Source organism: Camelus ferus, chromosome 6 (genome assembly GCF_009834535.1).
Source record: "Camelus ferus isolate YT-003-E chromosome 6, BCGSAC_Cfer_1.0, whole genome shotgun sequence".
In the NCBI taxonomy this organism is placed as follows: Eukaryota; Metazoa; Chordata; class Mammalia; order Artiodactyla; family Camelidae; genus Camelus; species Camelus ferus.
In genome coordinates, this window is record NC_045701.1 from 15,149,295 (window position 1) to 15,169,538 (window position 20,244).

The 20,244-nt window shown below is 34.1% G+C and overlaps 1 protein-coding gene and 1 long non-coding RNA gene across 3 annotated transcripts in view; one reads left to right on the forward strand and one right to left on the reverse strand.

The window, feature by feature from the left end:
• Positions 1–20,244, reverse strand: part of AP4E1 (adaptor related protein complex 4 subunit epsilon 1) — a 54,742-nt gene that overhangs the window by 21,745 nt on the left and 12,753 nt on the right. For both annotated transcript variants that reach the window (XM_032481204.1, XM_006181311.3), the window contains exons 7-14: positions 18,631–18,797; positions 15,397–15,470; positions 9,250–9,372; positions 9,037–9,146; positions 6,319–6,458; positions 5,162–5,274; positions 4,932–5,050; positions 1,240–1,542 (exon numbers count right to left, since the gene is read on the reverse strand). In XM_032481204.1, the coding sequence (XP_032337095.1) occupies positions 1,240–1,542; positions 4,932–5,050; positions 5,162–5,274; positions 6,319–6,458; positions 9,037–9,146; positions 9,250–9,372; positions 15,397–15,470; positions 18,631–18,797 (1,149 nt within the window). The remainder of the gene's footprint in view (positions 1–1,239; positions 1,543–4,931; positions 5,051–5,161; positions 5,275–6,318; positions 6,459–9,036; positions 9,147–9,249; positions 9,373–15,396; positions 15,471–18,630; positions 18,798–20,244) is intronic.
• LOC116664110 lies at positions 19–19,279 on the forward strand. Its single transcript, XR_004320458.1, has 3 exons — positions 19–304; positions 13,443–13,445; positions 19,269–19,279. It is a non-coding gene; the product is annotated as an uncharacterized LOC116664110 (long non-coding RNA).

Sequence of the window (20,244 nt, forward strand, 5' to 3'; positions counted from 1 at the left end):
GGGATTAAGGTGTGAATCTTGGGGAGGTCCATTATTCAGCTTCCTACAGTACCTTTAACTATCCTATTCCCTTCTACCTAAAAACATTTTTCATAAATCTGTGAAAAATTACTTAATTTCAACAAATACATGAATAAAAAAGGTACAAGAGAATGATTAATAAAAAGAAATAAGAGATGAAGAAAGAGTAAGGGGGAAAAGAGAAAAGAAAAAGTGAGGAGAAAAAGAAAAATGAGATTCACAAGAGGATATAGCAGTGATGACTTGACAAACCACAGATTTGCTTTTCTTGGTTTAGCCAAGGGTATGCAAGCAGCTCAGATCATTGAGAACAGCAGATAATTCTCAAACATTTAACTGGCATATTACACTCTGAATTCGGAAAGGTTTCATTTCCATAAGATTCTTAAGAGCTAAAGCTATGTCATCATTATCTTCTATTGGAAGAAAGGAAAGTATAGTTACCTCCTAGTTTAATACTATGTATAGTACATTTATTCATATAGTCTCTGGAATACCTACCAAATGTCAAAGCAAGGCCTCTAGCCTTCAGGAGCTAATGAAAAAAATTAATGAACAAAGGTTCAAAATTAATACAAGCCATGAACATTTCAGTCAGAATTAGTGGACATCCTCTCTTCTTTCTTAACTGTATTACATCGAACATAAAAATTTGAACAAATCTGACTTTCTTTTGTAAGTTGTCAGATTTATACCAACATGAAGGAGAGACGGGTACAAATTCAGAGGTGAGCAGTAACTGAGCACTTTGGGTTAAAAGGGGCAGTGGCTGAAAGTAGGTGGGAGAAGGGAAGGTGGGCGATCAGGTTCCAAAGCGGTAAAGATTTTGATAGTAGATGGACAAAATAAAATGGAGAACTGTTTTTTTTCCCCTACAGTCTCAAACAAAAAAGAGTAATAATAAAATGGCATATTCAAGAAGTTCAAAGGGAATAAAAATTAAAAATTCTCAAATTACTATATACTAAAAGAGACTGTCAGAGAATATAAATCCCTTCACTGCATTTCTCCAGAAAAAATTAGTTATCCTGACTATTTAGAATCACTACTGAATGGAGCTCTCAAATTCTCTCTCATACTAATGTGAGAAAAACTCCAACCTTCATCTTAAGTGCTACAAAACTACATTCTGATATATTCCAGATACAACACAAATGCAAGAATTTTTCTGTTTAAAGATAATGGAATTTTTAAAAAGATGGAACACAAATGTCTCACCACCATATCTTCACAACTCTTATCAACTGGAAGCAAGCTCTTCATAAATTCCACATTTTCATTTAGATGTTTTAATTCAAACGCATGCTGTCTCAAACAAGTATCCAAAGATGTGGTAAATTCCTGGATTAATCTCTCAACTATATTAGAAGAGTGTGCTTGCGGTGTCAATTTGGTCACAGCAGCAATTAACCAGGCTTTTGTTTCTGAAGAAATGGAGTCACTCATAAGTAACCTGTAGAGCTTGGTTATAACTTCCTCTGGTGTTTCCTTACCTAAGAGGTAGGCATACTCCCCTAACACCTATGAGTAAAACAAAGAGATATGTATATATACACAAATATCAAGTTATACAGCATCCATATTCAGAAATCTACACAAAACCTACTGCTGGAGTAAATATAATCTAGATTAAACATATTCTCATGGTGAAGAAATTATTTAAGATACAATTGTACATTTTAGGACCAAAATTACACCAAGAATTGGAACTAAACACAAAAAGGTTTTCCACATCTTTATCGTTAACAATATATTGAAGCAGCATACCTTTACAAGTTAGCTTTCTTTTGAACTTCCAGGTTTAGATGTTGGTTTTTACAAGCACTTTCACATTCTGTTATTATTTTCCATTAAGCATTTAAGCAAGTGGTTCTCACATGCTAATATGCGTAAGAGCAACCTGAGGTGTTTCATAAAAATAGATTTCTAGGCTCTGCCCCCAGATAATCTGATTTAGTATGTCTGTGGTGGGGATCTACAAATATACATTCTGAACAAGCATCAGCTGATTCTGATGCAGATGATCCACAGAAGAAACTCTGAGGAACACTGATCTGTTATGTATTCTTTCCTACATCTAACTTACTCAAGTGATACATAACCCCATTGGTCTAAGAATCATTAATAAACTTAACAGTTTTAATTTATGGAGTATGAGATCTTTCCTAAATGGTATTTATAAAGCATTTTCATATCTTTAGTGTAATATTTGGACCAGCAAGAAAAAAACAGGGAGGTAAGGTGATAGGCAAGAGGAGATCTATAGTTAGTAACAAGAAGAGGGAAAAAAAAGAAATAGGAAAATAGGACTACATAAGTTCAGTCCTCAAATAATTAGGTAATTTTTTGAGTGGTTTAATAAAAGATGGGAGATAGCTTTAGAAGAGCAGGTAACCTAAAACTCAGTTCAAAAATCAATGGACTTAAGCTTTTGAAAAGATAGAGTAGATGCATTTCCCCCCTAATCTTCCTGCTAAGTATACTGAAAAACACTTGATATTATACATACAACACACATAAAAAGACTTTGAAAGGTAGAGAAAAGAAGGCAGATCACAAAGGACCATGGTACCTAAGGAACAATACAGTGGCTTATCTGTTGCCTCATATACCCTTATCTGTTGCCTCATATACCCTAGCTTAACTGTTGCCTTATATACTCTAGATGCTGGAGAGCCAGCATCTAGAAACACCAATAGGCACAGACAAAAAAGTCCCAAGAAAAGTCTGCCCTCCAGCCAAAGAGCCACGAAGACAGAAACTTTTAGACAAAAATCTTTCTACCCCAGTCAAGCACCCCACAGAAAAAACTAGTCCCTCCCACAGCAGCAAAAGTGAAATGGAGAGGAGAGCCAAGACTTTCACCCCTCCAGGCTGTTAGAGGCACTCCAACTTCCCAACATGGGTGATTACAGAGAGAGCGAGTGGAAGCCAGGACTTTCATCCTCATCAGGCTGTAAAAAAGGCCCACTCCTCTGCAGTGTCTGTGAAGACCACATAGGAAGCCTGTACTTCACCTCCACCTAAGTATAAAGAGGTAGCCCTCCCCCTCTCTGCTGGGGTGATGTAAGGGGAAGCCTAATAGAAAGTAAGGTGGCTCAGATAATGAGGCCACCCCTTCAGTATCAGTGGTGGCCACACAGTTACGGATCTCTACACGCTGTTTCAATACCATCACCAAAAGAATTTAATCGACATTTATAGAACACATATCTCAACAATAAGCAGAATACCCATTCTTTTCAGGCACTCACAGAACATGTAACAAGACAGACTATATCTTAGGCCATAAAATAAACCTCAACAAACTTAAAGAACTGAAATTATAGAGTATTTTCTCTATTGACAATGGAAACCATCTAGAAATCTGCAACAGGAAAAATAACAGGAAATTTTCGAAACACTTAAAAAAATGAAACAACATCATTCTACACAACCTTTCCAGAAAATAGAAGCGGAAAGACCACTCTCAACTCATTTTATGAAGCCAGTATTATCCTGATACCAAAACCAAACAGATAGAGTAGGAAAAAATTTGAAAACTACAGACCAATACACTTCATGAACAGAGATGCAAAAATTTTTTAACATGGTCTCAAGAAACCTACAAAAAAATTTCTAGATTAATAAGTGAGTTCAGCAAGATTGCAGGGTACAAGATCAAAATGTAGGAATTAACCCATGCACTTATGGTCCATTAATCTACAACAAAGGAGACAAGAATACACAATGGAGAAAAGCTAGTCTCTTCAGTAAGTGGTGCTGGAAAACTAGACAGCTAAATATAAAACAATGAGATTAGAATATTTCCTCACACTATATATAAAAATGAACTCAAAATGGATTAAAAACCTAAATGTAAGACCTGAAACCATAAAATTCCTAGAAGAAAATAAAGGCAGAACACTTCGACATAAATCATAGCAGTATTTTTTTTGGATCTGTCTCCTAAGGCAAAAGAAGTAAAAGCAAAAATAAGCAAATGGGACATAATCAAACTTAAAAGCTTTTGTACAGCAAAGGAAGTCATCAACAAAATGAAAAGACAACCTATGGAATAGGAAAAAATATTTGTAAATGATGTGACCACCAAGGGGTCCAAAATTTACAAATAACTCATACAACTCAATATCAAAAAAACAAATAACCCAATCAAAAAATAGGCAGAAGACCTAAACAGACATTTTTCCAAAGAAGATATACAGAAGGCCAACAAGGACATGAAAAGATGCTGAACATCGGTAATTATTAGAGAAATGCAAATCAAAACAGCAATGAGATTATCACCTCATACCTGTGAGAATGACTATTATAAAAAACCTCTACAAGTAATAAATGCTGGCAAGGATATCAGAAAAAGCAAACTGATTTTGCCAACAACCACATGTAAGTTTGGAAGCAGATTCTTTACTAGTCAAGCTTCAGATGAAAGAGCAGCCCCAAGTGACACCTTAATTACAACCCTGAAAGACCCTAAGCAGAGAACCCAGCTAAGCCATGCCTGGACTCCTCACCCACAGAAACTGTGAGATAACACAAGTATGTTGTTTTAAGCACTAATTTTGTGGTAACATTACTATGCAACATAGAAAACTAACATAACACAGATACATGAGTATTCACATATTCAAATATAGATTCACATAGAAAACACAACAGATGTATTGCAGAAACAGACAGACATGCAAATAAGTACCCATATATAAAAGACCAGCCAAGTGAGATGGCAGTGAGAATGAATAGACAATTAAATAGTTAAGTGACAGAAGGTGGCCACTGGGGAAGAAAACTGACAGCTGAAAGAGTTAGCTGAGTAGAACTGAATGATTTCTGAAGAAATAATGCTGTTAGCATTTGGTTTTATAAAAAATAATGTTATAAACATTTACAATTTAATGTACTCTGCTCACCCAGCTCATAACTTGAAGAAACCTCTGTGGATAGAACACATTTTCCACATCTAGTAAAGTGAGATAAGACTGAACTGCATAAAGCCTTAATTGTTGATTTTCTGTTTCATCATCAAAACCTACAAAGAAATTGAGACATATTTTAATTTCCTCTAAATTCTCTAAGGACTCTGTAATAAAAGCACTTAATTTTAAAATCTTTACATTGCAGAACACAATAGTTTACTAACCTTCTGCTAACAGTCTGAGAAAGTTATTGGGAATATCAGGATGCATTACATCTCCTCCCACTGAAAACACAGCATTCATTGTCTGAATAAACCACGCATTATCAGGAGCATATGTGTCCACAGTGTTAAGAACAAGTACACTTCCAAATGCCACTTACTAAAATTATCCTTTCTGTATCAACCTTTAAAAAAAATAACCCTCAAAACAAACAAACAAAAAACACTTCAATTCATCCTAGTTCAGCATTTATACCTTTAACCTCTATCAATAAACTGTTTTGGACTCCAGCTTAATGTAAAATAGGTGCTCAGTAAAAGTTCATTTAATAACCCTAATAAACCAAGTTCATGTTGCTTTATTTAGCATACTATCTTGCACGTAATAGGTATCCAATAAACAAAAGTGAAATAATTTAAAGAAATGTTTCAGCTAACTATGGACAAATACATAAAGGAAAATGATATATACTTCAGGGAGGCTAAACGTTGTGGCACATCTATCTGAACAAGTTGTTTATTCTCTTTTCTAATTTGGTCCTCTTAAGTTCTAAAGTTCTATCACTCTGCTGGCCAGAACTATAGCACTGGCAGGACAAAACTATACTTAGGCAATTTCCAAGATAATTTGATCAACATTATTCATTCATTCAATCTCAGATTTAAACAGCAGACATCTTAAAAAGAATGGAATATCCTTGTGATCTGTAAAGTTCCTCTGACTCAAGGAAAGTCACATGTGAATAGAGTTCCCAACTACTTTATTGTGACAATTTCCAGTTTAAACAATAAAGGATAAATGTTAGCATCCTGATCCTCTGTGCCCCACGTATCTCCCCAAAACAGTATGAACTTTTACTCAGAAAAGAAACTGAGTAGGAAGTAAAGTCAAAGACAAGAAGGGACTGAAAGACGGATCACACAGAGATTCTGGTATCTTCCTGCTGATAATACCAATGGAATGAAAAGAACCAGGAAAAAAGTCATCCCCTAAGAAGTCTACACAAATTCAATTTTCTTTTTTTGACAACAAGAAAGGCCTCAATATCAGGAATGGAAGTTATTGCTGTGTCTCTGAACTCAACCTGCTAGTAACCATGTCTATAAAATCATTATGTAACTAAAGGTATTGAATGACTTGTGGTCCAAACAAAGGATATTTCTCAGCCAGCTCAGCTATTTTGCCAACCAAATTGACAATAATATATTCTTCTTTGCTTTGATGTAAATATTCAAGCATCTTCTGGACAATCACTGTTATATTCTGTGCATTAGTAATTCTGTAAAGAAGTTCCAGAGTCTATTCAAGAAACAGAAATAAAAACAGTATTATGACACTATGCATGACAACACCAATAAATACAGTAATATATAGGCTTATAACGGTTCATTCTTTTACTTTTTTGTAAATCAACTGTCAGTTAATAGGCGCTCAAGAAATGCACATTTCAACCGGAATAGAAGTTAAGAAAGGTAAAACTATTGTCCAAAAAAAAGTCCCAATTATGATTAATTCCAAAGTCTAAAAGCATTCTATTGATGTAATTATGATTTGACATCTCTACATTAAAGGCCATGTGAAGACTAAAAAATTAAAAGGTTTATGTTTTCTAAAAACATAACAGCTTCTTAAATCTACATTACTTATCCCTGTGTGCTGTACATGTGCATATACATACACACACTCACACATATATATAAAAATCCTGCCTTGCAAACTGCTTTTTCCACACTACCCAAATGACAAAAAACAGCACTTGCATGGGTTTGTCTGCTAAGGGCAAATGGTCTTTAATGTATGGACAAAGCTCAAGTGTTTCAAAGCCCAGCAGGGCCTATATTCAGAATCTCAGATTTCAAAGAAGTTTTATAGCTACTTTCTCAGGGCTGAGGAATATATCTCTTGGTGCCTCAAGCAAGACGAAGAAAGACCAGTACCAGAATAAGCCCCCATTTGGCTGGCTTTCTAAGGCCCTACATTAAAGTTCTAAAAATATCATAGTTCCCAGAAATCAGTATGAGACAAGGACAATAATGAGAAAGTATCATTTACTGGCATTTCAGGATCAACAGTACAAACTGCAAGAAAATTTCTACATATCATACTTGTCAAATGCATTCAAAATATTTTTAGGGTTCTTTCTAATTTTTCAATCCTAACACCCAGGACTTCAAGTACAAAGGATAACAGATTTTGAATTTTTTTTAAAACTGTTCCAGTTAATCCTTAACACCATTTAAAATCTATAAATACACAGGTCCCTCCATCAGTAGTTTTCAACTTTTGAAGATGCTTCAGACATGCTTCCTGTAGACTCTAAACTGTATGTTCTGTATTTTTAGATAATCTATACTAAATTTACTTCCTACTCTAAGACCATGAAATTTAACATTCCCAGGACTAAATGGGCTATAAGGATTTGCATGGCTAGAGGTCTTTTCTGTTAGCTCCTTCTTGCCTTTTTTTTCCTTGAAGAAAAAGAAAGGTAATAAAATAAGGTAAAGGGGACTCACAGCCCCAAACAACAGGTCACTCCAATACCCAAGGACCAAAGTTCTTGCCATATAATTGCTGATAGAGGTTAGTGAGAGTGGCATTGAGGAGACGGTACTGAAGTGCCTTCTTGGGGTACCTCTGATAGCACCTTCTCCAAAGAATTCAAACTACTCTTCTCACTGCAGGTAATGCACCAAACAGGTCAGACTTGATAAATTTAAAAGTTGTCTAATTTCCCTTTGACTCTCATTTTAAAATGAGAGCCCAGTAATTAAATATAGCAATAAGAAAACTGTACCTAAGTCAACACTGTTCAATTTAGTAGTTAACCACACAAAGAAAATGCATGCTCTATATCTGTTCAAAGTGGAAGAGCCATGTAATTATTTGTTACTGTCCCATGGTACCTTGTCATTTTCCACAATGTCTACACATAACAATTAGTACATTTGTAAACTTCCTGGATTCAGTCAAGGCAGGTAACAGTTTTCAGAAGACAATAAATATGAATGTAAAACATATATATATACATGCATATACATGTAGATATATATATTTATAAATACGTACTTTGTTTTAAAACTAGTACCTTTTAAAATTCAAAACTCATCTTATCTTTTAAAAATTACAACTATTTAATGCAATACAGTGTTCTCTCAACTTTTAATTCATTGCTTTTAAGTAATTTAGGTGTTTAGTAGATTCTTTTTATTATTTTTAAAATCAAAAATAAAAGTATCCACTCTTGTTAACTAGATCCCATATACCATTTTAAATGAAGAGATTTCTCTACATGAGAATTAATAGATATATATACATAGACACTCAAGCAGATACTGAAGCAATTTTGTCTAAGGAAAAAGTTGGAAAAAAAAAAAGTAAATTATACACCTTTCTTTCCAATAAGTTCAAATAATTTTAGGGATATCTTTATTAATTCTTTCAACATTCCTACATATTTAATAGGAGATGTATTACCCATTTTATAGATGTCAAAGAAAATAACAAAAATTTTTTAATCATCACAAATTACATCTTAAAATTGTACTAATATGAAGATCTGGGAATGGAATTCAGATCTTCTACTGATACAGTTCTTGGACCAAAAAGATATTAATGAATCCTATACAGGTAACTGGACCTAACTCCTCCAACTTGTAACTTAAAACCATTCTTGTGGATACTGACACAAATACTTTTTAGAGAAGTTCCATAAACTTTAGTAGAAAGAACAAAATGCACTCGAAAGTTAAAATACATGACATATACATATACACATACACACACATACACACTGCCTACTTTACTCTCTCTCCATAATACCAACAAAAAGTTTAAAAACTATAACACTTGATGTACACTACTCATGATGCCAGTTTACCTCTCTTTTAATAATGGGATCAGGATGGTCTAAGCATTCAATTATTGTCATCTGGTGTTGAAGAGCCAGAGTAGGATCCTGTTGGATAACATAGGTAAGAGCCTTCAGTCCTAGAAACAAAGATTACATTATGGAAAGTGACTTAAAACAAATAGCTAGCAAATTTCAAAAAGCTCTCTTTGTAATTTCCATCAAAAGGACCAACCATCTTACCTAAATATTTGAGATTTATTTTAGGTGACAAAACAAATTTTCCAATGCACTTGGCAGCCTTCTCAAGTAATTCTGATTTGGGATAAATAGAATAAACTGTATGCACACATTCAAACAGAATAGCTAGAGAAATAAAATATAAAAATATCAGGGATCTTATTAAGGCATAATAAAAGAACATATTTGTATAGAACTCATAACAAAACAAACTAATCAAAAGGTCAGTTTTAGTCAAAAATCTTATTTACGGAAATTTTTCAAAGACATAAAATTTACTATTTTCAGGCTTACACAGTTATTAGGATTACATCACCACAGTACAACTTAAAAAGAGTTATATATATATTAAAGGATAAGAATGACATATTCATTCATGCAACAAGTATTTTCTGAACCCTCCTATGAACCAGACATTGTTCTACTAGTATGGATACAGCAGTGACAAAAACCTCTGCCCCCAAGGAACTCACATTCTAATGGACACAAAGTAATGTATTCATTGTTCCTATGTAAATAGGTATTTCCAATACTCCTTGAATTCTTCAAAATAATTTATTCCCAGACAGTTTTACCACTTATACACAGAAACCGTATATGGAATTTATTTCAAAGTGGTTTATTTTAATATAATCATTTTAGTGTGCTCTAGCATTTATTTCAAAATAGAGTCACTACTCAAATAGGTCACTTTTTAAAAATTAACCTTCAAGGATACAGAAGATCTACTGAACATCCTGATAGTGTTCAAATTTGATTTTCTTATATTGTCAAAGATCTGATAACTATAATAGAGGATCAAAGTAGACACAAAAAAAATTTTAAACTCTCTTAAAGAGCATGAGTCAAAGAGCTGGAGCTTTGCCATCATAAAGAACAATCACTGAGGCACCTTCACGTCCTGTGGAATCACAGTATGAGAAGTGAGACAGAATCAGCAGACTTAAAGACAGTTCTACTACAAGTTGAAGCATATCATATCTTTGATAGAATCACTCCTGCTCCATTTCTAAAAGCTTAAAACATTTTCTTCCTATACAAGATATAAGGTAGATCCTGAATATTCAACTAGCTATGATTTTACACTGCTAAGGTGCCTATCAATTGATACACACATAAGTTTTGAGTCAAAAACTTTACAAAAACAAACACCTCCTAAAGGAGAGGAAAAAAATCAGAAATAAACATTTTAAAGAAATAAACCTCTCTTTAAAAAGGGAACTGACTTTGATTAAAGGAAAATCTACATAGTAAGTCAAATGAACCTAAAAAGATACTTTATATATTCAGATGTTATGCTGTAAAATGTCTTTACTCTGTGCTATGAAAAAGCTGACTTAATGACTTAATGAACTAAATAAAGAGAGCCTTTAGGCAACTGACTAATCAACTCAGCCAGGAGCAGAAAAACTACCAATAAATCCAGCCCTGAGCCTATTTCTATGAACTAAGAATGATTTTACATTTTTTGAGATGTAAGTGATATATAACGTTATTAGCTTTAGGTGTACAATTACATTTTTAAATGTTGTTTTTAAAAAAAAGGCAAATGTATGACAGAAACCTATATAATCTACACAAAGCCTAAAATATTTACTATCTGGTCCCCTTTTCAGAAAAAGTATGCCAAACCTTGAAGCTATGTGAAAGTCCTAAGAAAGATTAAAAATGATGATGCTTCATTTTCTATCATAACTGACATATTTTTCCTTTATGGATTTCTGCTATTCAGAGCTCTCCTGCTATCAAAATGTTTTACTAACAAAAGCTTCTCATTATCCACCTAAAATTTAAACTTTTATATTCAGATGCTCATAAGATTTCTAAAACCTAGTTTAATATTCAAAAAATGCATTTATTAGTCAACAGGCATAAATAAGCTGAAAATGAACTTAATAGGTTTTTATTACTTTTAAATAATTTAGAGGCCAAGTCCCTTTATTCTCCATCTCTGCAAAAATCTGAGTATAAGTCCATAAATGAAAAAGCAGTCACTCTGCTGTCTTTTCACTGCAGTGGTTAAAAGAAAAGCACCTCTAAGGATTTCTAAATGAAAAAACGCAACAGGGAGCTTTGTTTACTCCTCCGGTGCAACCCAAGTCCTAACAAAAACACCATCAAGTAAAAATTACCAAATTAAAAATTAGTAATGTCCTAACATTTGTGACACTGTGACTTTATCATAGATATCTGGGGTTGGATTACGCACAAAATTTGAAGAACTTCTACTGGCACCTTATCCTTCAGACCAGACTTCAGTTTTAAGTGAGTTATCTACCGTTACCACTCTGGCAAGGAGATGGGGGTACCGCCCAGTGAGGGTAGTAGTCCAGATTCTCCACTCTGCCTCCTTAGAGAGGGAGGGAATCCTGGTTCCTTCTGGGTGGGGGATGGGAGTATCTCGCTTGGTAGAGAGGGAGGGGCACCCCATTACTGCTCCCTATGTGGTCTCTACTGAGATTAATGGGGTTGGCCCCAATATGTGTGACCAGTGGTAAAAGCCTTGACTCTTTTAATAAGCTGCTTCTAACACCACTTCAGTAAAGATGGGAGGGGTACCTCATTATCCCCTACTCCTGGATAATGCGAAATCCAGCCTTCCCACATCTCCACTAACAGAAGGGCCCCCCTTAAAACCTGGCAGAGATGAAACTGCAGCTCCCCTCTTGGGCTTCTCCACCACCAGCCCCATAGGAGGGTTGGGGCACCTCATTATATCTGGTGAGGGTGGAAACCTTGACTCTCTACTCAGTCTTTGCTGCTGTGGGTGGTCCATAGCTTTTCCTGTGTGGTGCTTGATTGCCATAGAGGGGCTACTGTCTAAAAGTTTTCTATCTTGCTAGTCTGCCCTTCTTTTCTTAGCCCTTTGACTGGAGAGCAGACTTTTTTTGGTGCATTTTTATCTGTGCCTGTTGGCATTTCCAGACTGCTGGCTCTCCAGTACCCAGTCTGGGGTATATGAGGCAAAAAGAAAACCCAGGGTACTCACCTTGCTGTCATTCCTTGCATGCCAAGGTCGTTCCTTACAAGACAAGGTTCCTAACTACTCTACCTTCTTCATCCACCTTTCAGAGTCTTGTGTACTTAGTGGGAAAAACAAGGAAAATACTTCTATCTTCTTTTGATGGTTCTATCCCTTGAACTTCATTTTATATAATTCTTCCAATTCACTACATAGTTGACTAAGGTCATTCTCATCTTATCTTTACCCTGCCCAAAACTATTCCATACCTCTGTATTTATACAGTATGAAGTCCAAACTCACTTGGCTGCTATGAGAGGACCTCCACAATATGGCCTTTCCACTGCTCCCACTACAAATCGTCCAATGAGGGTGGTGAGTCACTGTTCTCTGAAACTGTTCTAAACATTCTCCATTCTACACAATCTTTCATGTTCCCTCTGCTTAGAACTCCCTTCAGTCTCCCTTCTGGCTATTTTAATCCTACCTACCTTTCAGAGTCCTATTATATCAAAAAATCCTTCTGTGCCCTGAAGGCCACAGAGATCTTTACCACCTCTGGACTCCTGTAATATTTATTCCCTGCACCTCCCCTTCACATTCTGCCTTATACTGGCATTATGACCGCATAAATAATCTTTTCCATTATACTGTAAATTCCTTGAAGGCAAAGATTACATTTTCACTTCTTCAAATCACTTTATACAATGCCTGGCACATAGCAGATACTCAATAAATGCCCCTGATGTGATTTATTTCTTGATTTGGCACTAAGGTAATTTATAAGAATGGAACTTCCACAAAAATATGGTTTAGAAAGTATTAAAGCTGAAACCTAATAATGTAACTGATAAAAGTAAAATAACTTTCTCTTCTTTTAATTCAATTAAAACATATTACTCACTGATTAATCCAGTGCCAGATACTGGGACATTCTCATCAATAAGACAGACACAGTCCCTGCCCTTATGAAGTTTATAATTTAAAATACACATTCTTAAGCAATCAAATATTTATATCAAGGTTACAAGAGAATATTCTACCATTCATAAAGGCAATGTAAGCTATAAACTGTATCAATACAAATATGGGGAAAATGCAGAACAATGCAAAGATGAATAAAGGAAATAAACAAAACAACAGAAACTAAGTTTCTGTGGCAAGGTGAAACACTGGACTGACAGCCTACAAAGAAATAAATTGTTGGTGTTGGTCCCAGCAATCTTAATAAAAGGATGTCCTAATGGAGAACATGAAAAAAAACTTCCTCAGGTATACAGTATTCTCTAAATCGAAAGGAATAGGTAACAGTGGTTATCTCCAGGAAGGGGAACTTGGTGGTGAGTGATAAGGGTCAAAAGGACACTTACTGTTCACTGTATACCCTTTTGTACCTTTTGAATTTTGAACCATGTGCATATATTACCTATTCAAAAAAATAAAAAAATTAAAGCTGAAATGTCAATTACCAAAAAAAAAAATCTCTACAAGAAAAAAAGCATATTCTTAACTGATTTTAAGCAGAATTCCTTGAGAGCCTTTCAAACCCTACCCTAGACCATGATTATATCTCAAGCGAAACTTTCTAACTTAACTTTAGCTATCTACAAAGATTCTGACACTTCTCTGGACCTTCCTACAGCTCCTAGACAAACCACCTGACTCAGTAAGGGTCATCCTTATCTCTGGTCCCTTATTCTTTCTATTACATAGTAGGATCCTAGATAATATCAATGGTTCATTACACTATACATTCGTAAGGGCAGGGCCTGTGTCTACCTTATTCTTCCTTTAATCTTCCACACTTAGCATGGAGGAATATGTAAGTCAATCAACTCTTCCCTCAATCTGTAGCTAGTTTACAAATCAAGTTTTTGTTTTGTAGGCATTCAATAAATATTGATTGGACAAATGAATAAACCCATCTTATTGCCTTAACTACCATTTATACATGCAAAACAAAACATGTATCTATCCTTCAAAATTTCCTATCCCAATTCACTACCATGTGCATTATTTTTCCTGTACTAGTCTTATGCATGCAATCTTTTCTTCTTATTCCTACTGCATTTTTGTCAAGCACTTTTATTACAGTAAACTAGTTCAATGTTTGCCCTCTAGTTTACCCTAAACTTCTACAACAACTGTTCTTAAAGATCCAGAGTTTACCACTGTCTGGAAGAAAAAGTAACGCTCTTCATCCCCTCCTTCATGGTATTTTACTAGGTTAATATATGACTTCTCATTTGAGTTATATCTTTCAATGCCTCTTCTACTGCTCTTCCCCATAGCATGCAAAATTCAAAGTGCTTTACTTCTATCTTTTAAATATCTCCAAATATGTCAATTTCTTCAATGAGTGTTCTCAGACCGATCAATAAAGAACAGTTCCTCCCTCTGGCTATTAAGACTAAAGGTTTCTTTTTTGGTTACTTTTCTTATTTCTCCTACCTTTTCCCCAACATCTTACTCTTGTCTCCTATCACTAAATTACTTTTTAAAATTGTATTTAACGTAAACAGCTATTGTCTCCTCACAAAATAATGTTATTATTCCATATCCTTATCTATATTATACTCAGCCTTCAGTTGTCTTCTCAAATATCACTTTTTCAGAAAAGCCTCCCTTGTTCTTCCCTCATCTAAGACTAGCTGCTATGCTCTGCACAGTAACTTGTAATTCTTCTCTGTAATGTTTATAGTACCTGCCCCTATCCATCTATCTAGGCTGTGAGCTCAGTGATAACATTGTTTTCTTCACAGTTGTATTCCAAGCATTTTGCACAGGGCCTGATAAATAACAAAAACTTAAGAAATATTTGACTAGTTGACTGATTGGTTTAAGAACTGTCTGCAGTATGGAATAGATCTACTGGGTTATCTTCACAGTCAATTAGATGCTTGATGAATATTTTCAATAAAGAGAAAATTTTTCTTTAAAATAAAGTCTTAAAATAAAAAGAGAGACAATTATAATAATAAATTTAGGTCAACATTTGAAACAATGCTGTAATTTCAAATTATTTCTATTAGTTATTCAATGCTTCCAGTGAAAAATAATAACCCAGAAACCCCCTTAAAAATTAACATTTAAAATTCTATTGGAATTTACAGTATTCTAACACAGATTTAGCTTTAATAATGAAAACACTATTAGTCATTAGAACAGCATTTACATATGTTACCTACCATATGTGACATTGTGATTTAACTCAGCTCTTCGTAAGGATTCATCAAGAACATCATACATTAGTTCACTTGTCCTGTTTAAAAGATATTTTATTTGCAGCAGAATTATAGTATTATAACCCAATAAAACATAGTTTTTCAAACTTCTCTCTCTTTAAAACTGAGGATCTACAGAAAAGAAGTGAAAGAAATTCATTTTATGAAGTTATGGGAATTTCACTTCTTAAAGATTCCATTCACTCTTTTTCATGAGTGTTATAATTTCCTGCTTAATCAAAGCTGACTAGTCAATGAAAAGAAGTCAATCAACTCTTTCCTTAACCTGTACCTAATTTACAAATCAGGTTTTTCTTTGGTTGAACATACTATCTTTTATATTTTCTTTGTAGTGAATTATTTGTTTCAAGTTACTACAGTAATACTTCATATATCCAGATTATTCCAGACAGTATATTATCTATATTTTAAATACTGATTTTAAAAAGTATTCAAATACTAGTCTTTCTTTGAGCAGCACCAGGTTCTTCAGAGAGAAAATTTTAACTTTCATTTAAATATAAAGAAATTATATTCTGTGGAACTAACAGATTTGTACCATCCTCAAGTAACTGATTATAGTTACAGTAACTAGGGTGAAGTACATACTGTACAAACATGCAGTACTTTATACAGCCCTAGCACTGTGCCTGCAAGCCTCTTCTCCAAAGAAAAGTCTTCTCCAAGAGGCCAATGTGAAACTATGGCTTCTCAGCTGATACTTTTGTATGGTTTATAAACTAAAAAAGCACTAATAGAAAAAAAACCATCATCAACATAGAATATAGACAATAGTGCCCTGCAGAGAAACTATACTGTAAAACAAACAGAACTACCAAAATAATTTGAGGCTATACAAATTACATATCATGTATGTTACATCTTTCTCAGAAAATTTTTTTCCCAAATATACAGCTGTAAAATTCAATTTGAAGTGCATGTACTTTTATTCCATCTTAACTGAAGTATAAATACCCAGGGAGAATCCAGAACCATATTCTAAAATTCCTCATTTTATTACGTAAGCATTTCTTCCACAGACAACAACCATATAACAGACATTACAAATCCCTCCCCACCAAATCTGGTAATACTACACCTAGATTACAGTCTAGTTTCTCAGTTTTAAAAGCCAATGTCTGGCATCCATAATTAACCACATGAAATGTGGAAACATTTGCAGACATGGTTGAGTTAAATGTTAATAACCTAAGAAGACATAAAACACAGGAAAATATTCAAACAACAGATATAAAAGACCATAAGTATAAGAGAATTTCCAGTAAATTACTTCTTTCAATAAAATGCATTAGAATCCTATAATAAAAGAACTTAACATTTTCACTTTGCCACATTGATCTAAGCATGTCTTAAGAAATCTATGTTAAGAAAACATCTCATTAGAGTTGGGACAACAAAGGATAAAATATTTTAAAGTTCCATAACATTATAAAAGAGTTCCACTCTTTATTCATTTAATTAAGCCTAATTTCTATTCAGCTGAGCTCCCTAAACTCTATTCAACATACTGATCTTTGAAGTTTCCACATTCACCCATGAAAAAGGAAGGAAGGTAATGAGTTAATGAATTTAGTAAATTCACTAAATGCCTCCAAAGTTATTTCCTGACAACAAATGATGGCATTAAATCTTTTTAGACCAGTGAGGTCTGGATGCATTACTATGAAATTTGTGATTTTAAAACAAAATTCCAGCAAAATCCATCTAGAGCTCCACAATAAGACAAACATTTCTAATATGCGAGTCTGCTCCATCACCTCCAGGTTTTCACCCTAGGTTTCAATCAAAGTTGAGATTCATCAGCAGAAAAAAGTAAAACAGCAATACCAAGAGTGATACAACCCAGTTAGTGCTCAACAGGAGCTCACTGAAGACGCATGCTGACATGACTCTGAGGAGGCTTTATTACCAGGAGCAATAGTCTAGAGGACAATCTTTTGATAAAGCAAGGCTAAAGAATTAGCATGTAAATGCATCCTACTGCATAAAACAGAACCGCATCTCTGAAGTCAGAACCTGACTGCAAATATCTTCTCAAGACAGAAACACAGCAGGGACTCAAGCCACGCTCCTTGCTATCAAAGGGAGTAAAATCTAGTTGGACTTGCTCTCTAACAGTTCAGAAAAAAACAATTTTAATTAAAAAGAATATGTGTGCACATATGCACATACAGAGAGAGAAAGAATGATAAAGATAAATAATTGATGAATCTAGGTAAAGGGAGCTCCTTGTACTACTCCTGAAACTTTTAAGTTTGAAAAACTATGGCAAAATTAAAAGTTAGAAAAAATACATACATATGTTCATGTATAACTGAAAAATTGTGCTCTACACTGGAATTTGACACAACATTGTAAAATGACTATAACTCAATAAAAAAAGTTTATATAAAAAAATACATACAATTGGAAAGACACTCAAAGAGTTTAATAAAATTATTGCCTAAAAGAGTAATTCAGGCAAATGAGCTGCTCCAACTAGAGCAACAGGGTCAGCAAACTATAGTGAGCATGCCTAACTTGGCCAGATGTCTGTTTTCATATGGCTTCAGACTAAGAATTGTCTTTGCATTTTTAAATGGTTGGGGGAAAAAAAATCAAAAGAATGGGGGGCGGGTAATAGCTCAGTGGCAGAGCACATGCTCAGCATGCACGAGGTCCTCGGTTCAATCACCAGTACTTCTACTAAAAAATAAAATAGATAAATAAATTTAAAAATGAAAAGAAAAAATATCAAAATAGAATTTCATGACACAAAGATTATATGAAATTCAAATTTTAATGTCTATAAAAAGGTTTTTTGGAACACAGCTGTGCTCATTTATATACTGTTTATGGCTGCTTTTGAGCTATATCCGACAGCAGAGTTGAAAGGCTGTCATAGGCAACATACAGCTTAAAATAGTTATTACCTGTCTACAGAAAACGTTTCCTAACCTCCAAACTAGAATGATTAAGAAAGTTTCGAAGAAGATAAGGAACTTCAAAGTACCTTTCCCTAGGAGTAGGATTTAGATAAGCAGAGACACAGGATTATCCCAGCAACCTGAATTTACAGACTACTTACAGTGGTTTAAGTATCACTATTAAGCCAATGAAGCAATGGGAAAATCTGGTTTATCATGAAACCTCTAGATGACTAAAACTTAAAACTCAAATTTACTTAGAATAGTTTACCTTTGATCATCTTTCCCTAGAAGTCCTAATATCCTCAACAGCTGAATCTGTAACCACGGTGCTGGTACGCTGTGGTAATTGAAATCTACCGGAAGCTTTCCTCCAACTACTTGCTTCAAAATTGTTACAAAACTCCCAGTCAAGTCTTTATATGCAGATGAATTCTCCTACATCCAAAAACAAAACAAAATAAAATAAAAACAAAAAACTTTCTGTTAATAATACTGTCTTAAAAATAAAAGAGACCTAGTTGAAATGCCATATGTAATCTAACTGAATACATGCTCACTTAGAAGATTAATGTTCACAGTTAATGAAACAGTCCTCTAATTTGCATAATTTCTTCCATGATGAAACTCCTCTGGCTACCAGATCTGAAGCTGAGTCATCCCCAAAAAACTCCCACCACTCTCTTACTTGTCCCCACACACAGTTTAATCACATTTCAAATGTTCTATAATTACATCTTAGAAACTTTAATAGCTAGTATCAGCAATTAAAGCAAAAACTGAAAAGAACTGGCATACTGAAAAAAAGAAGTAATACCTCTGCTTCTGATGAAAATCAAGGCCTGTTTACCATCTCTAAACTTTGTTTGCAAAAGGCTTATCATGTAATTGAACTAAAGACGTCCTAAGTGGAAGAGCACAGCCTACAATAACATCCAAAATCCCAAAAATCAGTAAGGCTGCTTATTAAAAATTAATTAACCCTACAATATTTGAAGATATTTGTGATTCTGAATGAGTGTGCCTTGATTCCCTGACTAATCTCTTAGACCGGAGAAATTTTTTTTCATCTTTTTTTTTTAACTGAAGTATAGTTGTTACACAGTATTATATTAGTTTCAGGTGTACAACATAGTGATTTGACATTTATATACATTACAAATTGATCACCACTATAAGTAACTGTAAGTAACCATCTGTCTGGACTGGGGAAATTAAATACACATTCCTCAAAATGAATGTTAGATTCTTCATTGTAATTTTTATTATGTATCAAGGACAAATTTTTGGAAGAGAGGTAATAGCTCTTTCAAAGTTTAATAAATGTTAGAGGAAAATTAAGATTTAATATCTATTTATACCCCACTATTTTGGAACACACAATGCATAAAAGAGAAGATAATCTTCAGTTCTTTAATTTTAAATTGGTATCAAAAGCATATTTCATTTCATTATGAGGCATGACGAAATCTCTCACAAATATATACTTTCAGACACAAAGGATTTCAGGCAATACACAGGGGCTGAATTAGTATAAGCCCATATCATCATTTAGAAAAATGTTTTACTGTACCATTCAACCCTCCTTCCTCCTCTAACACAGAGTCAATGTATGGAGTTAACACTGCAGTCTATGCCTTGTACATCCTCCATCAATTCTCCTCATTTCTATAAGCTATTATATACATCCCATGAAGTTGTATAAAGGGAGTCACTGCTCGAAAAACCACAAATCTGCAAATTTCAACCACCTTCTAGAGCTACCATTTTTCCATATTTCTTTAGTAACACGAAAATATTTCAGGCGTTAAAAAACAGACTAAATCTATAACATGTCTACTACTCATGCTATCAACAATGTGCAAAACTTACTATTAAAATGTCA